This window comes from Dendrobates tinctorius, unplaced genomic scaffold (genome assembly GCF_039654945.1).
Source record: "Dendrobates tinctorius isolate UK_male_01 unplaced genomic scaffold, ASM3965494v1 ptg000022l, whole genome shotgun sequence".
Lineage (NCBI taxonomy): Eukaryota > Metazoa > Chordata > Amphibia > Anura > Dendrobatidae > Dendrobates > Dendrobates tinctorius.
In genome coordinates, this window is record NW_027361690.1 from 79,886,058 (window position 1) to 79,909,632 (window position 23,575).

General features: G+C 49.1%; 1 protein-coding gene and 1 long non-coding RNA gene across 3 annotated transcripts in view; one reads left to right on the top strand and one right to left on the bottom strand.

Annotated features, from left to right (window-relative positions):
- The window catches only part of IGF1R (insulin like growth factor 1 receptor), a 217,310-nt gene extending 215,490 nt beyond the window's left edge, over nt 1-1,820 (bottom strand). For both annotated transcript variants that reach the window (XM_073568776.1, XM_073568775.1), the window contains exon 1: nt 1,079-1,820. In XM_073568776.1, coding sequence (XP_073424877.1) covers nt 1,079-1,184 — 106 coding nt within the window. In that variant the 5' untranslated portion in view covers nt 1,185-1,820. The remainder of the gene's footprint in view (nt 1-1,078) is intronic.
- The window catches only part of LOC141084229 (uncharacterized), a 56,520-nt gene continuing 34,493 nt past the window's right edge, over nt 1,549-23,575 (top strand). Inside the window, exon 1 of the long non-coding RNA XR_012230958.1 lies at nt 1,549-1,669. This is a non-coding gene — a long non-coding RNA (uncharacterized lncRNA). The remainder of the gene's footprint in view (nt 1,670-23,575) is intronic.

Here is a 23,575-nt window from a genome sequence, read left to right on the forward strand (position 1 = left end):
GCATGAACCTTGCAGCAGACTAAAGATGAGGCGGCCGGATCCATGTGCGACTACAGCACCCGGGACATTATGTGGCCCCAAACATCTGCCGCAAATTAATAACAGACCAAGGAGTAAATAACAGAGGCCCCGGAACCAGCCCCCACCCCTGTACCAGGCTGTGAGGGGTCTCACATCGCCAAGCCCCCCTGCGTCCAATTCTGCACAAGACACTGGTCCCCAACCATCCATGTGCCACAACGACAATGACAGGGCGCTGAGGAAACAACATCTGTGGAACCAAAATATAGAGGAGGGGGCAGAAGAAGGGCATTCGGTACCCGATGAGCCCCCCATGCCCAGAGATGTGGTGCAGGGGGCATTCGGTACCCGATGAGCCCCCCATGCCCAGAGATGTGGTGCAGGGGGCATTCGGTACCCGATGAGCCCCCCATGCCCAGAGATGTGGTGCAGGGGGCATTCGGTACCCGATGAGCCCCCCATGCCCAGAGATGTGGTGCAGGGGGCATTCGGTACCCGATGAGCCCCCCATGCCCAGAGATGTGGTGCAGGGGGCATTCGGTACCCGATGAGCCCCCCATGCCCAGAGATGTGGTGCAGGGGGCATTCGGTACCCGATGAGCCCCCCATGCCCAGAGATGTGGTGCAGGGGGCATTCGGTACCCGATGAGCCCCCCATGCCCAGAGATGTGGTGCAGGGGGCATTCGGTACCCGATGAGCCCCCCATGCCCAGAGATGTGGTGCAGGGGGCATTCGGTACCCGATGAGCCCCCCATGCCCAGAGATGTGGTGCAGGGGGCATTCGGTACCCGATGAGCGGGGCACATCCTTGTAACCCATTGTGTGCTGACCCAGACAGGATGTGTAGCCATGGTGGCTGGCACCACCTCTGTGCCCGGCACATGGGATGCTGTAACCTGCGGCACTACAACGCCCAGCACGCTCTGAGGCACAGCCAGTGACTGCTGGGAGTACTAGAGCCACAGGTGGCAGCCCCCGAGCTGTACACACAGGCTATAACGAGGGTCCCACTCGCCCACCACCCCGGAGCACACAGACCCCCGGACAGACACTCACCTTTCCCACCCAAGGGCCCCATGCTCTGGCCCGGACACAGCAGCAGGAGTAGCAGGGGGACCCCCGAGAGCCAGGCCGGAGCCCCCCAGCCCGATCCGGCCTTCATGTCCACAGAAGATTCGTCTCCGCCACTCCTGTCACATCCACGGCGGCCCCCGAAGTGCCCGGGAGAAAGATGGCCGGAGCCCACACACACTGCCCCGATGGCTGGACGGTCCGCGCACCGTGACCTTGCCGCTGCCCCGGGAGTCCGTGGGGCTGGCCGCACACCGAGCAGTGACCGGGAGGTTATGACCCCAGATACCTCCCCGTAATAGAAGGGGCGCAGTCACGTGACGCAGGCGCCCGCGGGTGTCCCGCTCCCCGGCTGTAGTAGTAGTAATAGTGAGAGCCGGGTGTAGTGTGTCAGCGCCGCCGCCGCCGGGGCGTGAGGGACAGACAGCAGACACCCGCAGTGCACGGCAGCAGCTCCGAGTCCTCAGCCTCCATGTCACCCGCCTCAGTCCCGGAGCTCAGCCCGCAGGAGGCCGCTGCGGACCAATGAATGGAGCAGTGTCTCCGCCGCCGGCCTCTTATTCCCGGCCGCTGAAGGTCAGTGCAGACGTGGTGGACGATGGTGGCCGCGGTCAGTGAGAGTGTGAGCGGGCTCCGTGTGCGGCGGGCTCCGGCGCTCTCATTGTGTGATCCCTCTGCTCTATGTGACGTGAATGCTGTAAACAAGAGGCTGAGACGCCGCACACATCCCATCCACCGCGGGCGGCGGCAAAGCCCGGACTGGAGCCGGGACCGGCGGCGTCTGTGCTGCTGATACCCTGTGTGCCCTGCCGGCACTGATACCGTGTGTGCACTGACACTGTGTATACTGCCGGCACTGATACCGTGTGTGCACTGACACTGTGTATTCTGGCGGCACTGGTACCGTGTGTACACTGACACTGTGTATTCTGGCGGCACTGACACTGTGTATACTGCCGGCACTGATACCGTGTGTGCACTGACACTGTGTATACTGCCGGCACTGATACCGTGTGTGCACGGACACTGTGTGTATCTTGCCGGCACTGATACCGTGTGTGCACGGACACTGTGTGTATCCTGCCGGCACTGATACCGTGTGTGCACTGACACTGTGTATACTGCCGGCACTGATACCGTGTGTGCACGGACACTGTGTGTATCCTGCCGGCACTGATACCGTGTGTGCACGGACACTGTGTGTATCCTGCCGGCACTGATACCGTGTGTACACTGACACTGTGTGTGTCCTGCCTGCACTGATACCGTGTGTACACTGACACTGTGTGTGTCCTGCCGGCACTGGTACCGTGTGTACACTGACACTGTGTGTATCCTGCCGGCACTGATACCGTGTGTACACTGACACTGTGTGTATCCTGCCGGCACTGATACCGTGTGTACACTGACACTGTGTGTATCCTGCCGGCACTGATACCGTGTGTACACTGACACTGTGTGTATCCTGCCGGCACTGATACCGTGTGTACACTGACACTGTGTGTATCCTGCCTGCACTGATACCGTGTGTACACTGACACTGTGTGTGTCCTGCCGGCACTGGTACCGTGTGTACACTGACACTGTGTGTATCCTGCCGGCACTGATACCGTGTGTACACTGACACTGTGTGTATCCTGCCGGCACTGATACCGTGTGTACACTGACACTGTGTGTGTGTCCTGCCGGCACTGATACCGTGTGTACACTGACACTGTGTGTGTCCTGCCGGCACTGGTACCGTGTGTACACTGACACTGTGTGTGTCCTGCCGGCACTGATACCGTGTGTACACTGACACTGTGTGTATCCTGCCGGCACTGATACCGTGTGTACACTGACACTGTGTGTATCCTGCCGGCACTGATACCGTGTGTACACTGACACTGTGTGTATCCTGCCGGCACTGATACCGTGTGTACACTGACACTGTGTGTATCCTGCCGGCACTGATACCGTGTGTACACTGACACTGTGTGTGTCCTGCCGGCACTGGTACAGTGTGTACCCTGCCGACACTGTGGGTGTCCTGCTGGCACTGGTACCGTGTGTGCACTGACGCTGTGTGTGTCCTGCTGGCACTGGTACCCTGTGTGCACTGACACTGTGTGTATCCTGCTGGCACTGGTACCGTGTGTACACTGACACTGTGTGTATCCTGCCGGCACTGGTACCGTGTGTACACTGACACTGTGTATACTGCCGGCACTGATACCGTGTGTGCACTGACACTGTGTGTATCCTGCCAGCACTGATACCGTGTGTACACTGACACTGTGTGTATCCTGCCTGCACTGATACCGTGTGTACACTGACACTGTGTGTGTCCTGCTGGCACTGGTACCGTGTGTACACTGACACTGTGTGTGTCCTGCTGGCACTGGTACCGTGTGTACACTGACACTGTGTGTATCCTGCCGGCACTGGTACCGTGTGTACACTGACACTGTGTGTATCCTGCCGGCACTGATACCGTGTGTACACTGACACTGTGTGTATCCTGCCGGCACTGATACCGTGTGTACACTGACACTGTGTGTGTCCTGCTGGCACTGGTACAGTGTGTACCCTGCCGACACTGTGGGTGTCCTGCTGGCACTGGTACCGTGTGTGCACTGACGCTGTGTGTGTCCTGCTGGCACTGGTACAGTGTGTGCACTGACACTGTGTGTGTCCTGCTGGCACTGGTACCCTGTGTGCACTGACACTGTGTGTATCCTGCTGGCACTGGTACCGTGTGTACACTGACACTGTATGTATCCTGCCTGCACTGATACCGTGTGTGCACTGACACTGTGTGTATCCTGCCTGCACTGATACCGTGTGTGCACTGACACTGTGTGCATCCTGCCGGCACTGATACCGTGTGTGCACTGAGACTGTGTGTATCCTGCCTGCACTGATACCGTGTGTGCACTGACACTGTGTGTATCCTGCCGGCACTGATACCGTGTGTACACTGACACTGTGTGTATCCTGCCGGCACTGATACCGTGTGTACACTGACACTGTGTGTATCCTGCCGGCACTGATACCGTGTGTACACTGACACTGTGTGTATCCTGCCGGCACTGATACCGTGTGTACACTGACACTGTGTGTATCCTGCTGGCACTGGTACCGTGTGTACACTGACACTGAGTGTATCCTGCCTGCACTGATACCGTGTGTGCACTGACACTGAGTGTATCCTGCCTGCACTGATACCGTGTGTGCACTGACACTGTGTGCATCCTGCCGGCACTGATACCGTGTGTGCACTGACACTGTGTGTATCCTGCCTGCACTGATACCGTGTGTGCACTGACACTGTGTGTATCCTGCCTGCACTGATACCGTGTGTGCACTGACACTGTGTGTATCCTGCCGGCACTGATACCGTGTGTACACTGACACTGTGTGTATCCTGCCGGCACTGATACCGTGTGTACACTGACACTGGGTTTGGGTTCCTGCAGAACTGGGCCGACTTCTCAGTTGGCTACAGGTTCTACGCTAGGGACGGGCTGCACCTCAATGGGGAGGGTGAAGCTGTGCTGGGGGAGAAAATGGCTAGAAGGTTGGAGGAGTGTTTAAACTAGGGACGGGGGGGAGGGTATTCCTTTTATAGGAGGGGAAGACAGTGCAGCTAGAGACCTGGGCACAAATAATGACATTGGGGGTAGGGGTGGCATGAGGGGTGGGGTTAGAACAGTTAATAATTTAAGAAAGAATAGAGGTACAGAGAGATACATAAAGTGCATGTATACTAATGCCAGAAGCCTCGCCAACAAAATGGAGGAATTGGAGTTAATGTTGTTGGAACATAATTATGACATGGTGGGGATATCTGAGACATGGCTGGATGAGAGCTATAACTGGGCGGTTAATTTACAGGGCTATAGTCTGTTCAGAAATGACCGTACAAATAAGCGAGGGGGAGGTGTGTGTTTATATGTAAAATCATCCTTAAAACCCATCCTTCGTGATAATATATATGAATCTAATGAAAATGTAGAGTCCCTGTGGGTAGAGATAAGGGGAGGGGGGAAAAATAATAAATTACTGATAGGGGTTTGTTATAAATCTCCAAAAATAATGGAAGCTACAGAGAATATCCTCATAAAGCAAATAGATGAAGCTGCGACTCAAGGAGAAGTCATTATTATGGGGGACTTCAACTACCCTGAAATACATTGGGGAACCGAAACCTGCAGTTCCAGCAAGGGTAATAGGTTTCTGATGAGAGACAATTACCTTTCACAACTGGTTCAGGACCCAACAAGAGGGGGGGCACTGCTAGACCTAATAGTAACCAACAGGCCAGACCGCATATCAAATACTAAGGGTTGAGGGTCACTTGGGTAATAGTGATCACAAATTAATAAGTTTTCATGTATCCTTTAATAAGATGTGTAGTAGAGAGGTTACAAGGACACTAAACTTCAGGAAGGCAAATTTCCAACGGATGAGAGATGATCTTGGTGCAATTAACTGGGACGATATCCTGAGACATAAAAATACACAAAGAAAATGGGAGACGTTTATTAGCATCCTGAATAGGACCTGTTCACAATATATACCGTATGGGAATAAACATGCGAGAAATAGGAGGAAACCACTATGGCTAAAATAGAGCTGTAAGGGGCGCAATAAGGGACAAAAAGAAAGCATTTAGAGAATTAAAGCAAGTAGGTAGTGATGAGGCATTAACTAAATACAGAAGATTAAATAAATTCTGTAAAAAGCAAATCAAGACAGCAAAGATTGAGACAGAGAGACTCATTGCCAGAGAAAGTAAAAATAATCCCAAAATATTCTTTAACTACATAAATAGTAAGAAGCTAAAAAATGATAGTGTTGGCCCCCTTAAAAATAGTCTGGGTGAAATGGTGGATGAGGATGAGGAAAAAGCCAATATGCTAAATGACTTTTTTTCAACAGTATTTACACAAGAAAATCCCATGACGGATAACATGATCAGGGATAAAAATTCTCCATTAAATGTCACCTGCTTAACTCAGCAGGAAGTACGGCGGCGTCTACAAATCACTAAAATTGACAAATCCCCGTGCCCGGATGGGATACACCCCCGAGTACTGCAGGAATTAAGTACAGTCATAGATAGACCACTATTTGTAATCTTTAAAGATTCCATAATAACAGGGTCTGTACCACAGGACTGGCGTATAGCAAATGTGGTGCCAATATTCAAAAAGGGGACAAAAACTGAACTTGGAAATTATAGGCCAGTAAGTTTAACCTCAACTGTGGGAAAAATCCTGGAGGGTTTTCTAAGAGATACTATACTGGAGTATCTGGAGAAGAATAACCTTATGACCCAATATCAACATGGGTTTACGAGAGACCGTTCCTGTCAGACTAATCTGATAAGCTTTTATGAAGAGGTAAGTTCCGGACTGGACCAAGGGAATGCAGTGGACGTGGTGTACATGGACTTTTCAAAAGCTTTTGATACGGTGCCACACAAAAGGTTGATACATAAAATGAGAACAATGGGGATAGGGGAAAATATGTGTAGGTGGGTTAAGAGCTGGCTCAGGGATAGGAAACAAAGGGTGGTTATTAATGGAGCACACTCGGACTGGGTCACGGTTAGCAGTGGGGTACCACAGGGGTCAGTTTTGGGCCAGCTTCTTTTTAACATAATTATTAATGACCTTGTAGGGGGCATAGAGAGTAGAATTTCAATATTTGCAGATGACACTAAACTCTGCAGGGTAATCAATACAGAGGAGGACAATTTTATATTACAGGAGGATTTATGTAAACTAGAAGCTTGGGCTGATAAATGGCAAATGAGCTTTAATGGGGATAAATGTAAGGTCATGCACTTGGGTAGAACGAACAAGTTGTATAATTATGTGCTTAATTGTAAAACACTGGGCAAAACAGTCACTGAAAAAGACCTGGGTGTATGGGTGGACGACAAACTCACATTTAGTGGCCAGAGTCAAGCAGCTGCTGCAAAGGCAAATAAAATAATGGGATGCATTAAAAGAGGCATAGATGCTCATGAGGAGAACATAATTTTACCTCTATATAAGTCACTAATGCGACCACACTTAGAATACTGTGTACAGTTCTGGTCTCCGGTGTATAAGAAAGACATAGCTGAACTGGAGAGGGTGCAGAGAAGAGCGACCAAGGTTATTAGGGAACTAGGGGGTCTGCAATACCAAGACAGGTTATTACACTTGGGGTTATTTAGTTTGGAGAATCGAAGGCTTAGGGGTGATCTTATTACAATGTATAAATATATGTGGGGACAATACAAAGACCTTTCTAATGATCTTTTTACTCTTAGACCTGTGACGGGCACAAGGGGGCATCCTCTACGTCTGGAGGAAAGAAGGTTTAAGCATACTCACAGACGCGGATTCTTTACTGTAAGAGCAGTGAGACTATGGAACTCTCTACCATATGATGTTGTAATGAGTGATTCACTTCTAAAATTTAAGAAGGGACTGGATGCCTTTCTTGAAAAGTATAATATTACAGGGTATATACACTAGTCTCCTTAATATTGCGTTGATCCAGGGAGCTAGTCTGATTGCCGTATGTGGAGTCGGGAAGGAATTTTTTTCCCCAATGTGAAGCTTAGGCCTCTTTCACACATCAGGTTTTCGCCGTCAGGCGTGATCCGGCGCTTTTGACAGAAACCGGATCCGGCGAAATGCAATGCCGGATCCGGTTCCCCCCCCATTGACTTGCATTTGCGCCGGATCGCGCCGGATGGCCATGCGTTTCATCCGGTTTTCGCCGGATCCGGCAATGTGTCGCGATCCGGCGTCTGGAAAAAACGGCTACTGTAACGTTTTTTGTCTCCGGCGAAAAAGCCGGACCCGCCAGATCCGGCGCGTCCGGCTTTTTCACACAATGAAAGCCTATGAGCGCCGCAATGCGCCTGATCCGGCGAAAGCCGGATCCGGTGGCCGGATCCGGTTTTTTTTGGTCTGAGCATGCTCAGTGCTCAGTAGCTCTGCCCACAAGACATATATAAAAGCAAGACAGTGGGACCCACAGCCACACCCAACATGCCACCCAAGAAAGCAACCAAGCGCGGCAGGAGACCACTGCAGCACCATCAGCACCACCACCACCCCAAATGGAGCAGCAAATGGAACATGCTGAGGAGGGGAGTCCAGCAGCAGATGAGAGACGGTAATTATCAAATCCCCCATTCCTCCAAACTAGGGCCATGGAATATCAATATATTCATTGGCCCTTTGTTTCTCTTTATTCAACAGCCGCCCAAGAGATGCAGCAGCAGCAGCAGAAATGGCATCACTGGCAGCAGCAACAGCAGCAGCAATACCCACAGCCATGGAGTCTGGCCATCAACAGGACAGCACATCTTCTTCTGGGAGCACTCCCTCGCATCGTCAGCGTTTGACGGTAAGTTTTTATTTCCAAAATCCATCATCTCTGTAATATATGTCTATTCATTGCCTTTTATTTCAAAACAGGAATCACAAGATGAAGAGGAGCTCCCAGAAGAAGAAGGGGTGGACAGACACCTGGAGTGGGCTCACAATTGGTAAGTTTTTTGCATCAAACGCAGAAACACAACATCACACTACACACAACACATAGAAAACAATGTTCTGCAGACCACACACAGCAAACAAATGCCTACATCCAAAGACATAACATTTTTTGTTTTCTTCTCTAGTCTTCCCAATCTGGTGCTTGGCCAAGAGGTCCTCGCAGTGCCTCCCAGGGTCGTCGGCGACAGCAACGCGGCGGTCACCAGCGTGTAAGTATAAATATTTTTGCTTTGTTTTTTTGCACTTTTTATTTCATTTCTTTTGTGGAGGCTAATTATGTTATTTTTGTCTTTTTCTTTAACAGCCTTCACAGCGTGCTCCCGACTCTGACGGTGAGGATGGAGGACTCGATGTGGACCACCTCATCGATCTCGTCAGAGAAAGGGAGCCGCTCTGGAATATGGCTGACCGCCGCCACGCTGACCTTATCGTTACCCGACGACTCTGGGAGGAAATCTGTTCGCTCCTTGTGGGCCGCTGGGAGGACCTCGATGTTCGGGCCCAGATTAAAGAGCGTAAGTATATACAGTACCGGTTGCTTGATGTAAACCACTGTTTCCCGAACTCCAGTCCTCGTGGTCCCCACGGATCATGTGTTCAGGATTTCTATTTACTATGGAAATCCTGAAAACATGACCCCTGGGGACCATGAGGACTGGAGTTTGTGAAACACTGCTGTTGTATACTAACCACTCCTTTCTCGTTTCAGGGAACAGAATTGTGAATCGGTGGCGGTCTGTGAGGGATCGTTTCAAGAAGGAGTTCAATAAAGAGATGCGGGCCCCGAGTGGATCTGGAGGACGCAGGAGCAAGTACGCACAAGCCCTGTCGTTCCTCCGGGAAACAATGGTCACTAGAAGGTAAATATTACACACCACATGTGAAAAAAAAATGTTAGATGTAACTTTTTTTTTTCAGCCAGGGCCATACCATGTCAGTATTTTAATTGTTTTTTTTTCTCTTTATTCCACAGCACGGTGAGCAGCACTCGGGAGCCTGCACGATTGGACCCTTCTGAGGCGATCCCTGAGGAGACCGGCACCGAGGGACACTTCGACCGCCCCGGTACATCTGCACCTTCCCAGCCTTCCCACACATTCGACCCATCTGTCCCATCCACCAGCACAGGAGCATCGTGGCCGCCTACATTACATGAAGCTGCTGGTGAGGAGATCGCTTTCCCTTTACCCCACCCTTCTGCCCCTGCCACCTCTAGTACACCTGCGGGTACTGGGCGGCAGCGGCAGAGGGGTCAGGAAAAGAGTTATGCGCAAGAGTTCTTGCATCTGAATGCATCTTTCCAGAACTGTCTCAAAGTCTTGTCAGAGCAAATCTCCGCAGGCTTTCAGCAGATCAACTCCAGCATTCTGGAGGTGAAGACACTTCTGCAAACCAAGCATTCAGAAGCAAGATCTTCGCCAAACCACACCTTTTTCAGGTCTGTTGTGGAGCGCATGGCAACACTATCTCCTACCCAGCAGATGCATTCGTGCCACGGTGCCCTACAGCAGGTTACCTCCCAACCTCCAACTCCCACCACTGTAGTTCCTCCACCTGCACCCCCTCCAGCCACTTTCCATCCTCCCCCTCCTATTACATCTGCACCCCCTCCAGCCACTTTCCATCCTCCCCCTCCTATTACATCTGCACCCCCTCCAGCCACTTTCCATCCTCCCCCTCCTATTACATACCAGCAACCTCACCAGTACCAGCAACCTCCCCAGTACCAGACATCTCCCCACTTCCAGCAACCTGCCCCGTACCAAACTCCTTCCCCGTACCAAACTCCTTCCCCGTACCAAACTCCTTCCCCGTACCAAACTCCTTCCCCGTACCAAACTCCTTCCCCATACAACTTTCCATCAACATCATCTGCTCCTACAGTCCCTGCCCAACCCTCCACGCCACCGCCCACCACCTCTTCTGCCTCCCACATGTCCACCCATGCTGTAGCTTTTTCCACACCTTCACCTCTAACTGTTCCTTCCCCACCACGATCCCAGTCCTCTCTCCACACACCCAGTGTCGAAGTGTCCCGCAGCCCCTCCAGCAGTATTTCCACCCCACACTACACAGATTTGTAATGTGTGTTTTTTAATAAAAATGCCCATTGGGTTTAAAACCTTTATTAAAAAAGTTTTTTGCACTTTAAAAACATTTTACAAAAAAAAAAAAAAAATTTTAAATAAAAGTTAAATTATCGTTTCACAATGGTTGTCTGTCATTTCTTTCTGCGGCGAACTATGTTTAAAAAAAAAGGTTAAATACAGGGTATTTCAAAGGTAAAAAGGTATTCAAAACCAGGTATATAACTGTGGGTAAATTTTAGCTTTTTGCCACAGTTGTGTTCCTGGTTGTGTTTGAAGCAAAGTATTTCACCTGAAAAGTTGTGTTTATTGTTGGTGATTTCCTAACAATGTACACAACTTTTGTTAAAAGGTGAAATACTTTGCATAAAACACAACCAGGTACACACCTGTGGCCTAAAGCTAAAAATAGAGACCATGACAAGATAGCCAACTTTGGTTGGCAAAGGTATATACTGTTGGTCCAGAAGGTACACAAGTTTGGTTAGAGCACAAATCTTTCACACTCTGTCATCCTGCCAGTGTACTCTGCCTTGAGGTGAGATAAAGTATAGTGCAAAATTGTCCCTCATTACTGAAACCGTCACAGAACTTCTAGTGGTAATATTTCCAATGACAACATCCATCTTCGCCAGTAACTTGCTCTTCTCTCCAACCTGCACTTTCTTCTCTACAACCTGTCAAAGAAGGGCTGTAGGAACATGCTATATATAGTTTTCCAGTAGCCAATCCCGTTCGGAAGGCCACAAGGGTCAATTTTAAAAACCGGATCCGGCGTAATCCGTCGAAAAACGGATAGAAAAACGGATGAACCGGATGAGACGGATCCGGTTTTGTCTGTCAAGAACAAGACGGATCCGGCAGAAAACTGGATCCGGCACATCAGGTTTTACAAAACATTTGCCGGATCCGGCATTCCGGCACGACGCCGGATCGCACCTGATGCCGAAAACCTGATGTGTGAAAGTAGCCTTACTGTTGCCACATGGGGTTTTTTTGCCTTCCTCTGGATCAACATGTTAGGGCAAGTTAGGATAGGATATGGGTTGAACTAGATGGACTTAAAGTCTCCCTTCAACCTTAATAACTATGTTACTATGTTACTGCGTACCCTTCCTGCACTGATACCGTGTGTGCACTGACACTATGTGTATCCTGCCTGCACTGATACCATGTGTGCACTGACACTGTGTGTATCCTGCCTGCACTGATACGGTGTGTGTATCCTGCCGGCACTGATACCGTGTGTACACTGACACTGCGTACCCTTCCTGCACTGATACCGTGTGTGCACTGACACTGCGTACCCTTCCTGCACTGATACCATGTGTGCACTGTACTGCATACCCTTCCTGCACTGATACCATGTGTGCACTGACACTGTTTGTATCCTGCCTGCACTGATACGGTGTGTGCACTGACACTGTGTGTATCCTGCCTGCACTGATACCATGTGTGCACTGACACTGTGTGTATCCTGCCTGCACTGATACCGTGTGTGCACTGACACTGTGTGTATCCTGCCTGCACTGATACCGTGTGTGCACTGACACTGTGTGTATCCTGCCTGCACTGATACCGTGTGTGCACTGACACTGTGTGTATCCTGCCTGCACTGATACGGTGTGTGTATCCTGCCGGCACTGATACCGTGTGTACACTGACACTGCGTACCCTTCCTGCACTGATACCGTGTGTGCACTGACACTGCGTACCCTTCCTGCACTGATACCATGTGCGCACTGTACTGCATACCCTTCCTGCACTGATACCATGTGTGCACTGACACTGTTTGTATCCTGCCTGCACTGATACGGTGTGTGCACTGACACTGTGTGTATCCTGCCTGCACTGATACCATGTGTGCACTGACACTGTGTGTATCCTGCCTGCACTGATACCGTGTGTGCACTGACACTGTGTGTATCCTGCCTGCACTGATACCGTGTGTGCACTGACACTGTGTGTATCCTGCCTGCACTGATACCGTGTGTGCACTGACACTGTGTGTATCCTGCCTGCACTGATACCGTGTGTGCACTGACACTGTGTGTATCCTGCCTGCACTGATACCGTGTGTGCACTGACACTGTGTGTATCCTGCCTGCACTGATACCGTGTGTGCACTGACACTGTGTGTATCCTGCCTGCACTGATACCATGTGTGCACTGACACTGTGTGTATCCTGCCTGCACTGATACCATGTGTGCACTGACACTGTGTATTCTGGCGGCACTGGTACCGTGTGTACACTGACACTGTGTATACTGCCGGCACTGATACCGTGTGTGCACTGACACTGTGTATCCTGCCGGCACTGATACCGTGTGTACACTGACACTGTGTATACTGCCGGCACTGATACCGTGTGTGCACGGACACTGTGTGTATCCTGCCAGCACTGATACCGTGTGTACACTGACACTGTGTGTACCCTTCCTACACTGGTACCGTGTGTACACTGACACTGTGTGTATCCTGCCGGCACTGGTACCGTGTGTACACTGACACTGTGTGTATCCTGCCGGCACTGATACCGTGTGTACACTGACACTGTGTGTATCCTGCCGGCACTGATACCGTGTGTACACTGACACTGTGTGTATCCTGCCGGCACTGATACCGTGTGTACACTGACACTGTGTGTATCCTGGCGGCACTGGTACCGTGTGTACACTGACACTGTGTATCCTGCCTGCACTGATACCGTGTGTACACTGACACTGTGTGTATCCTGCCAGCACTGATACTGTGTGTACACTGACACTGTGTGTACCCTTCCTGCTCTGGTACCGTGTGTACACTGACACTGTGTGTATCCTGCCTGCACTGATACCGTGTGTACACTGACACTGTGTGTATCCTGCCGGCACTGATACCGTGTGTACACTGACACTGTGTGTATCCTGCCGGCACTGGTACCGTGTGTACACTGACACTGTGTGTATCCTGCCGGCACTGGTACCGTGTGTACACTGACTCTGTGTGTATCCTGCCTGCACTGATACCGTGTGTACACTGACACTGTGTGTATCCTGCCGGCACTGATACCGTGTGTACACTGACACTGTGTGTATCCTGCCGGCACTGATACCGTGTGTACACTGACACTGTGTGTATCCTGCCGGCACTGATACCGTGTGTGCACTGACACTGTGTGTATTCTGGCGGCACTGGTACCGTGTGTACACTGACACTGTGTGTATCCTGCCTGCACTGATACCATGTGTGCACTGACACTGTGTATTCTGGCGGAACTGGTACCATGTGTGCACTGATACCGTGTGTACACTGACACTGTGTGTATCCTGCCGGCACTGATACCGTGTGTACACTGACACTGTGTATACTGCCGGCACTGATACCGTGTGTGCACGGACACTGTGTATTCTGGCGGCACTGGTACCGTGTGTACACTGACACTGCGTACCCTTCCTGCACCGATACCGTGTGTGCACTGACACTGTGTGTATCCTGCCTGCACTGATACCATGTGTGCACTGACACTGTGTGTATCCTGCCTGCACTGATACGGTGTGTGTATCCTGCCGGCACTGATACCGTGTGTACACTGACACTGCGTACCCTTCCTGCACTGATACCGTGTGTACACTGACACTGCGTACCCTTCCTGCACTGATACCGTGTGTGCACTGACACTGCGTACCCTTCCTGCACTGATACCGTGTGTGCACTGACACTGCGTACCCTTCCTGCACTGATACCGTGTGTGCACTGACACTGCGTACCCTTCCTGCACTGATACCATGTGTGCACTGCACTGCATACCCTTCCTGCACTGATACCATGTGTGCACTGACACTGTGTGTATCCTACCTGCACTGATACCATGTGTGCACTGACACTGTGTGTATCCTGCCTGCACTGATACCATGTGTGCACTGACACTGTGTGTATCCTGCCTGCACTGATACCGTGTGTGCACTGACACTGTGCGTATCCTGCCTGCACTGATACCGTGTGTGCACTGACACTGTGTGTATCCTGCCTGCACTGATACCGTGTGTGCACTGACACTGTGTGTATCCTGCCTGCACTGATACCATGTGTGCACTGACACTGTGTGTATCCTGCCTGCACTGATACCGTGTCTGAACTAACACTGTGTGTATCCTGCCTGCACTGATACCATGTGTGCACTGACACTGTGTGTATCCTGCCGGCCAGGGCTGTAGAGTCGGTAAGCCAAACCTGCGACTCCGACTCCTCAATTTCCCTTACACCGACTCAGACTCCACGACTCCGACTCCCACATATATTGCTTATATTTAAGTGAAAAATTTATTGTAGTACAATGTGAACATCAGACATTTAATCATTTCTATGATACAATAATCAAGATATTTAGATAGCACATAATATCTATTTATTGGAATACAACTTTAGAACACAAAAAACTGTAATAAATTGTAAATATGTAATACACTGTATAATATCGATTACATACATACGGAACAGACCAAAGTTTGGACACACCTTCACATTTAAAGAGTTTTCTTTATTTTCATGACTATGAAAATTGTAGATTCACACTGAAGGCATCAAAACTATGAATGAACACATGCTACAATTGTAAGGAGAGCTTTAAACTAGAACAACATGGGAAGGGAAGCAAAAGACCAGAAAAAGCCATACACCTGACAAATGCTATTGAGAACTCTGCTATTAGAAGTGGAAAGGAAGAACAAAGACAAAAGAATCTAATTAATACAAATATTGGAGAAAGAGAAACCTATCACAAACTAAAATGTTTCTATACTAATGCACAAAGCATGGGCAACATACAAGGAGAATTGGAACTACTAACACAGTAAAAGAAATATGATGTCATTGGAATCACAGAAACTTGGTGGGACGATACACATGATTGGAATGCAAGACTAGAAGGATACAACTTATTTGCAAGAAACAGACTTGATAAACGAGGAGGAGGTGTTGCATTGTATGTTAGAAACGCGTATATCTGCACAGAGATTGAAGCTTCAGAGACAGGGAGTTCTGTGGAAACTGTTTGGGTAAGAATACAAGGACAGAACAATGGAAAGGACACCATTGTAGGCATTTACTACAGGCCGCCTGTGCAAGCTGAAGATATGGATGAACTCTTTATACATCAAATGGCCAAGTTCTCCCAAAAATATGACATAGTTGTCATGGGAGTTTTCAACTATCCAGACATTTGTTGGGAATCTCTCTCAGGCAAAACTAACAAGTCAAGGAAATTTTTATCCTCTCTTGCTGACAACTTTATCTTCCAAAAGGTAGGGGAGAAAACAAGGGGAACTGCTACCTTGGATCTAATCCTTATAAACAGGGAGGAAATGGTTGAGGAGGTAAAAGTGGCTGGGACCCTAGGAGGTAGCGACCATGCTATTTTAGAATTTTGGATAACTAGAGGAGGAAGACCTGTGAAGACTCAGACGTCAAGGTTAGATTTCAGAAAGGCAGATTTTAAGGGATTCAGAAAGAGAATTGGAGGGATCCTATGGCTGGATATCCTTAAAGACAAAAATGTCCAGGAAGGATGGGAAATCTTGAAAAATGAAATTCTCAAAGCACAGTTGTTAACAATTCCGAAAAGAGGGAAGAATAGGAAGCATTTAAGGAAGCCAGGATGGATGAACACACAACTTAAGCACATGCTAAAAAGGAAGAAAAAAAGGTTTATAAAATGGAAAGAGGGAGGCATATCTAAAGAAAAATATAATGCTGTCTGCAGAACCTGCAGGGCACAAATCAGATTATCTAAAGCTGACAATGAATTGAGGCTTGCAAGAGATGTCAAAAGCAATAATAAAGGATTTTGGGGATATGTCAAAAGTAAAAGAAAATCAAAGATGCTATGGGATTTTTACAGGATGAAAATGATGAAATGGTAAGACAGGATGTTGACAAGGCAGAACTTTTAAATTCCTATTTTGCATCTGTTTTCTCTCAGAAAGGAAATGTAACATCAACTGTTCTTCACTGTCCTATTAAGGGAATAGAAGAATCCAGGATATCTATAAACAGAAAGATAGTGAGGAAACACTTAGCTAACCTAAATGAATTCAAGTCTCCAGGTCCAGATGAATTACACCCCAGAGTACTGAAGGAGATAGCAGAAGAAATTTTTGAATCCCTCTCCATAATCTTTGAAAATTCTTGGAGAACAGGAGAAGTGCCAGAAGACTGGAGAAGAGCAAATGTTGTTCCTATCTTCAAAAAGGGGAAGAAGGTGGACCCAGGCAACTATAGGCCGGTGAGTCTGACTTCTATACCAGGAAAGATCTTTGAACAAATTATTAAACAACATGTATGTCAGTACCTGGATAAGAATGAAGTGATTAAACAGAGTCAGCATGGGTTTGTAACTAATAAGTCATGTCAGACTAACTTAATTTCCTTCTATGACAGAATCACTGATTGGGTTGATCAAGTAAATGCTGTAGATATAGTATATCTTGACTTCAGCAAAGCATTTGACAAAGTATCTCATACAATCCTTATTGAAAAAATGACTAAGTATGGAATGGACAAGGCAACTGTTAGGTGGATTCATAACTGGCTTAGTGATCGGACCCAAAGAGTGGTCGTAAATGGCTGCACATCCAGTTGGAAGAATGTCTCAAGTGGGGTGCCACAGGGCTCTGTCCTGGGCCCTGTATTGTTCAACATCTTTATCAACGATTTAGATGAAGGAATTGAGGGTAAACTGATTACATTTGCTGATGACACAAAGCTAGGAGGGATAGCTAATACTAGAGAAGAGAGAGAGAGGATTCAAAAAGATATAAATAAACTGGAGAAGTGGGCAGCAACTAACAGAATGGTTTTTAACAGGGAAAAATGCAAAGTACTACATCTGGGCAATAAAAATGAAACAAGCATATACAGAATGGGAGGAATAGGCCTAAGCAACAGCACATGTGAAAAAGACTTGGGTATACTAATAGATCACAGACTGAATATGAGTCAACAGTGTCATGCAGCAGCAAAAAAAGCAAATGCAATTCTAGGATGTATTAACAGAAGCATACAGTCTAGATCACGTGAAGTCATTATTTCCCTCTACTCCTCTTTGGTCAGACCTCATCTGGAATATTGTGTCCAGTTTTGGGCACCACATTTTAAAAAAGACATCAACAAACTGGAGCAAGGTCAGAAAAGAGCAACCAGAATGGTGACCGGTCTGCAAACCCTGTCTTATGAGGAAAGGTTGCAGGATTTGGGATTGTTTAGTTTGCAAAAGAGAAGACTGAGAGGAGACTTAATAGCTGTCTACAAATATCTAAAGGGCTGTCACATTGTAGAAGGATCAACTTTATTCTCATTTGCACAATTAAAGACTAGAAGCAATGGGATGAAACTGAATGGGAGGAGACAGATTTGATATTAGAAAAAACTTTTTGACAGTTAGAGTGATCAATGAGTGGAACAAGCTGCCACGAGAAGTGGTGAGTTCTCCTTCAATGGAAGTCTTCAAACAGAGGCTGGACAGACATCTGACTGGGATGATTTAGCGAATCCTGCTTTGAGTAGGGGGTTGGACCAGATGGCCCAGGAGGTCCCTTCCAACTCTATGATTCTATGTGGAATTATATAATTAACAAAAAAGTGTGAAACAACTGAAAATATGTCTTATATTCTAGGTTCTTCAAAGTAGCCACCTTTTGCTTTGATTACTGCTTTGCACACTCTTGGCATTCTCCTGATGAGCTTCAAGAGGTAGTCACTGGAAATGGTCTTCCAACAGTCTTGAAAGAGTTCCCAGAGATGCTTAGCACTTGTTGGCCCTTTTGCCTTCACTCTGCGGTCCAACTCACCCCAAACCATCTCGATTGGGTTCAGGTCTGGTGACTGTGGAGGCCAGGTCATCTGGCGTAGCACCCCATCACTCTCCCTCTTGGCCAAATAGCCCTTACACAGCCTGGAGGTGTGTTTGAGGTCATTGTCCTGTTAAAAATAAATGATGGTCCAACTAAACGCAAACCGGATGGAATAGCATACCGCTGCAAGATGCTGTGGTAGCCATGCTGGTTCAGTATGCCTTCAATTTTGAATAAATCCCCAACAGTGTCACCAGCAAAGCACCCCCACACCATCACACCTCCTCCATGCTTCACGATGGGAACCAGGCATGTAGAGTCCATCCGTTCACCTTTTCTGCGTCGCACAAAGACACGGAGGTTGGAACCAAAGATCTTAAATTTGGACTTGTTAGACCAAAGCACAGATTTCCACTGGTGTAATGTCTATTCCTTGTGTTCTTCAGCCCAAACAAGTCTCTTCTGCTTGTTGCCTGTCCTTAGCAGTGGTTTCCTAGCAGCTATTTTACCATGAAGGCCTGCTGCACAAAGTCTCTTAACCGTGTGTGCACTGATCCTGTGTGTATCCTGCCAGCACTGATACCGTGTGTGCACTGATACTGTGTGTATCCTGTTGGCACAGATACCATGCGTGTACTGATTCCAGGGGTGGACATGCTGCATGTGCAGCCGATGCGGTTGCACCAGGGCCCGGAGGTGAAGGGGGGGCCCTGCAGGGCGGCTAACACTGAGGGCAATCTGGCCTGTTTATCGGGCCCCTGGCCAGATTGCCCTCATGCGTGGCAGGCAGGGAGTGATCCCTGCAGCTCCACTGCCTACATGGCAGCAGAGCGGAGCTGCAGGGATCTGTTCCGTTTCCTGTCTGACACAGCAGCGCGGCTGGATGACATCAGCATTCAGTACGTGTTTGTGTCAGACTTAAAGCTGCCAGAGACGAAGATGCTGCGGCTGCGAGGAAACATGCGGAGAGGTAAGTGGTTGTGTGTGGCTTCGGGGGAAAGTGCAGAGAGGTGCTGTGTGTGTGTGTGTGTGTAGGTGATGGAGAGGACAATGATGGTGGTGAAAAGGGCAATGATGGAGGTGGTGGGGGAGGAGTCAATGATGGAGGTGGTAGAATGGGCAATGGTGGTGGTGGGGAACAAAGCAATGATGGAGGTGGTGGGGGAGAAGATAATGATGAAGATGGTGGAGAGGGCAATGATGGAGGTGGGGGAGAGGACAGTGATGGGATGCAGGGGGAGAAGGAGGACACTGAGGGGTGTGGGGGATTGGGATGGGAGGAAGGGGGACTTATAATAGACTTCTAACAGGGGGAGGTGGAGGAGGACATTAGATATGGATGTAAAATGAATTGGGTGGTGGAGGAGGGTGCTAAGCCCCGGATAGTGTCCTCCCCATCTCACAATTCATTGTGATTTTATCAGGGACTTAAAAATTTTTGGGGACTGGAACAGGAGGTGGTAAGGTGCATAGGACCCTTTATAATGAACTGAAAGGTGGGAGAAGACGCTGTCAGGGGCTTACAATGAATGGGAGGTGGTGGCAGATGCTCAGTACATGATAATGTCTACTCCCACTTCCATATTCATGATGATGCTATTAAGGACTTATAATGAATGAGGGGATGTTAGCACGGGTGGTCAGGAGCGGGAACTCCGAGAGTGGACCCTCTGGACCGTGGCACCGAGGGACCCCGGGCGAGCTGCCAGGTGGAACCGACCCCTATACAGGGACCGTTAGGAGCAGGCCCAGGGGTTCGAGTACCACGGTAGCCGGTACCGAGAGGGGCGGCTCAGGATGGACCGGAGTAAGACTGAGACTGGAGTAGGACGGCAGGAGCACTGAAGACAGGACTGGAGTAGGACGGTAGGAACACAAGGCAGGACTGGAGTAGGATGGCAGGAACACTGAAGGCAGGACTGGAGTAGGACGGCAAGAACACTGAAGGCAGGACTGGAGTAGGACGGCAGGAACACAAGGCAGGACTGGAGTAGGACGACAGGAACACTGAAGGCAGGACTGGAGTAGGTAACCAGGAACACGGGTAGCAGGACTGAGAAGCTGCTGTGAGGAGCAGCCGAGACAGGAACTGCAGGAGCAGAGTGTGCACGATGGAGCGAGGCCAGAGTGTCAGGAAACACAACGATCAGGCGCCTCCCTCAGGGGGAAGCGGCCTGATATGGCCCCGTCTGGTCAGCCATTGGTCCAAAGGTGCTTCCGGGTCAGGGCACAGCCGGAGCATAAGAAGCAGGAAGGAGGCGCGGCCTATGGCGCATGCGCATAGCATGCAGGGAAGGCATCGGTCGCGGACCTGTCTCAGGTGACCGCCGCGGCCGTCGGGTGGAGAGAGGCTGCGGCGTGGGAGCGGAGGGCGACTGCGGCGTGGGAGCGGAGGCCGGGTGAGTATGGCAGAGCGGTGTAACAGGGGACACAGGACAGGGACTAAAGGCCCCGTTACACATAACGATGTCCCAGGGATCCCACCAACGATCCGACATGGATGGGATCGCTGGGACATAGCTGATCGCTGGTGAGCTGTCACATAGACTGCCCCTCCAGCGATCAGGACCAGCGAGCAAGCTGGTTTCCAATGTAAACAGCGGGTATCTAAGAGCCGCGCGGCTCTTAGATACCCGCTGTTTACATTGGAAACCAGCGTCGCTGATCGCTGGTCTCTCGCTGCCACACGCAGCGATGCGCGCTGGCCAGCGGGAGACCAACGATCAAAAAACGGCTCAGGATGATGGAGCGCGATCAGCGATACCAGGCAGGGGGGGCGGTCGCTGATCCATGTCACACACAGCGATTTCGCTGGCGAGATCGCTGTGGCGTGACAAAATCAGCGATCTCGCTGTGTGTGACTGGGCCTTTAGGCTTTGTGCACATGTTCAGGATCTGCAAGCGAAAATTCTGCTGCATATCCTAATGTGTTGGCAGGAAGAAAGTTTCATAACATTTTTTTCCACATTTTTCCCAGGCTTTATGTATTTTCCCCCATTAGTATGGGTGAAATAAGCTGCAAAGCTTGACATTATGCAGATTTTAATCTGCTGCAAATCTGCAAGGAAAAAATAAGCAATGTGTGCATGAGACTTCAGGGATCTCATTCACTTTTTCTGTACTGTTAAGGCCCCTTTACATTTAGCGATGCACCAGCGATCCGACCAGCGATCCCACCCGGTCAGGATCGCTGGTGCATCGCTAAATGATCGCTAGTGAGCTTTCATACAGAAAGACCTCACAGCGATGCAGCAGCGACGCAGCGAACGATACTTACCATTCACACGCAGCGATCCTGGCGTCCTCCCGCCCGCCTCCACGCGTCGCTCGTCGTCACAGCAGGAAGTCTCAGCAGGAAGCGCCCGACGAGAAATGGAGCTGGACATTCTCGCGCGATCAGCGATGGACAGCGGGGGAGCCGGTCGCTGGTAAGTATCACACATAGCGATATCACTAGCAATATCGCTATAACGTCACAAAACCAGTGACGTTTTAGCGATATTGCTTAGTGTAAAACCCCCTTAAGGCTAAGTGCACACGTTGCAGAAATTTTCTGCTCAAAAACCTGAATCCCTTCCCAGAAACCGCACCTATTTTTCCGCTTGCGTTTTTTGCGCAGTTTTGATGCGTTTTTGATGCGTTTTTTTTCCGCAGCGGTTTAAAACCGCATGGAAGAGGCCTAAAACGGTGAAAATCCGCAAAATTAATGAGCATGCTGCGTTTTTTTACCGCGATGCGTTTTTTCGCGGTAAAAAACGCATCAATGTGCACAAAAAGTGCAAAATGCATAGAAATGACTGTGCAGCTTATTTTTAGCGGTTTTATAGTGAAAACCGCTAAAAAAACGCTGTGTGTGAACACAGCCTAAAACTTTGCATATATTCCGTGTGCATGTAGCCTTACAGGTAATTGGGGAGAGTCACAGACTTAATAGTTTATATGATTAGGCCGCAGAGATTATAGGTAATGGGGGGCACAGTGATGCTTATCACTTTATATTTGTAATGGTGCGTGGTTAATAGTATATTTATGGTGGGGTATATATCTGTATTCGGGGGAGACACATGTATGTATAGAATGTATGTGACCTTGTTATTTTCAGGGCTGCAAAGATCGTAATAATAATAAATTTTATTTCTATAATGCCGACATATTCCGCAGCACTTTACATTTCAGAGGGGACTTGTACAGACGATAGCCATTACAGCATAACAATAATCACATAGATGATAACAGATCCCAAGAGGAATGAGGGCCCTGCTCGCAAGCTTACAATCTTTGAGAAAAAGGGGAGACACAAAAGGTGGGTGTTAACAATTGCCCTGATTGTTTGGACCAGCCATAATGTTACATGTGTAACAGTACAGACACAGAGGGCTATGGGATGCATAAAGCATGTGGGAACATGATGCGGGGAACCTGGTTATGGTAAAACTTTTGGCTGTGCCACACAGGGATAGTTAGGTTAATGTGTTGAGGCGGTAGGTCAGTCTGAATGAATGCGTTTTCAGGGCTCGCTTAAAATTGTGGGGATTGGGGACTAATCGTATTGACCTGGGAAGTGCATTTCAAAGAATTGGCGCAGCACGTGTATAGTCTTGGAGACGGGAGTGGGAGGTTCTGATTATTGAGGATGCTAACCTCAGGTCATCAGCAGAACGGAGGGCGCGGGTAGGGTGGTAGACTGAAACAAGGGAGGAGATGTAGGGTGGTGCTGAGCCATGGAGGGCTTTGTGGGTGTGGGGAATAAGTTTGTACTGGATTCTGGAGTGGATGGGTAGCCAGTGTAATGACTGGCACAAGGTAGAGGCATCGGTGTAACGATTGGTGAGGAATATGATCCTGGCTGCAGCATTCAAGGCAGATTGGAGAAGGGAGAGTTTGGTAAGAGGGAGACCGATTAGAAGAGAGTTACAATAGTCCAGACGAGAATGAATAAGAGAAACAGTAAGAGTTTTTGCGGAATCAAAAGTAAGAAAAAGTCGAATTCTAGAAATGTTTTTGAGGTGCAGATA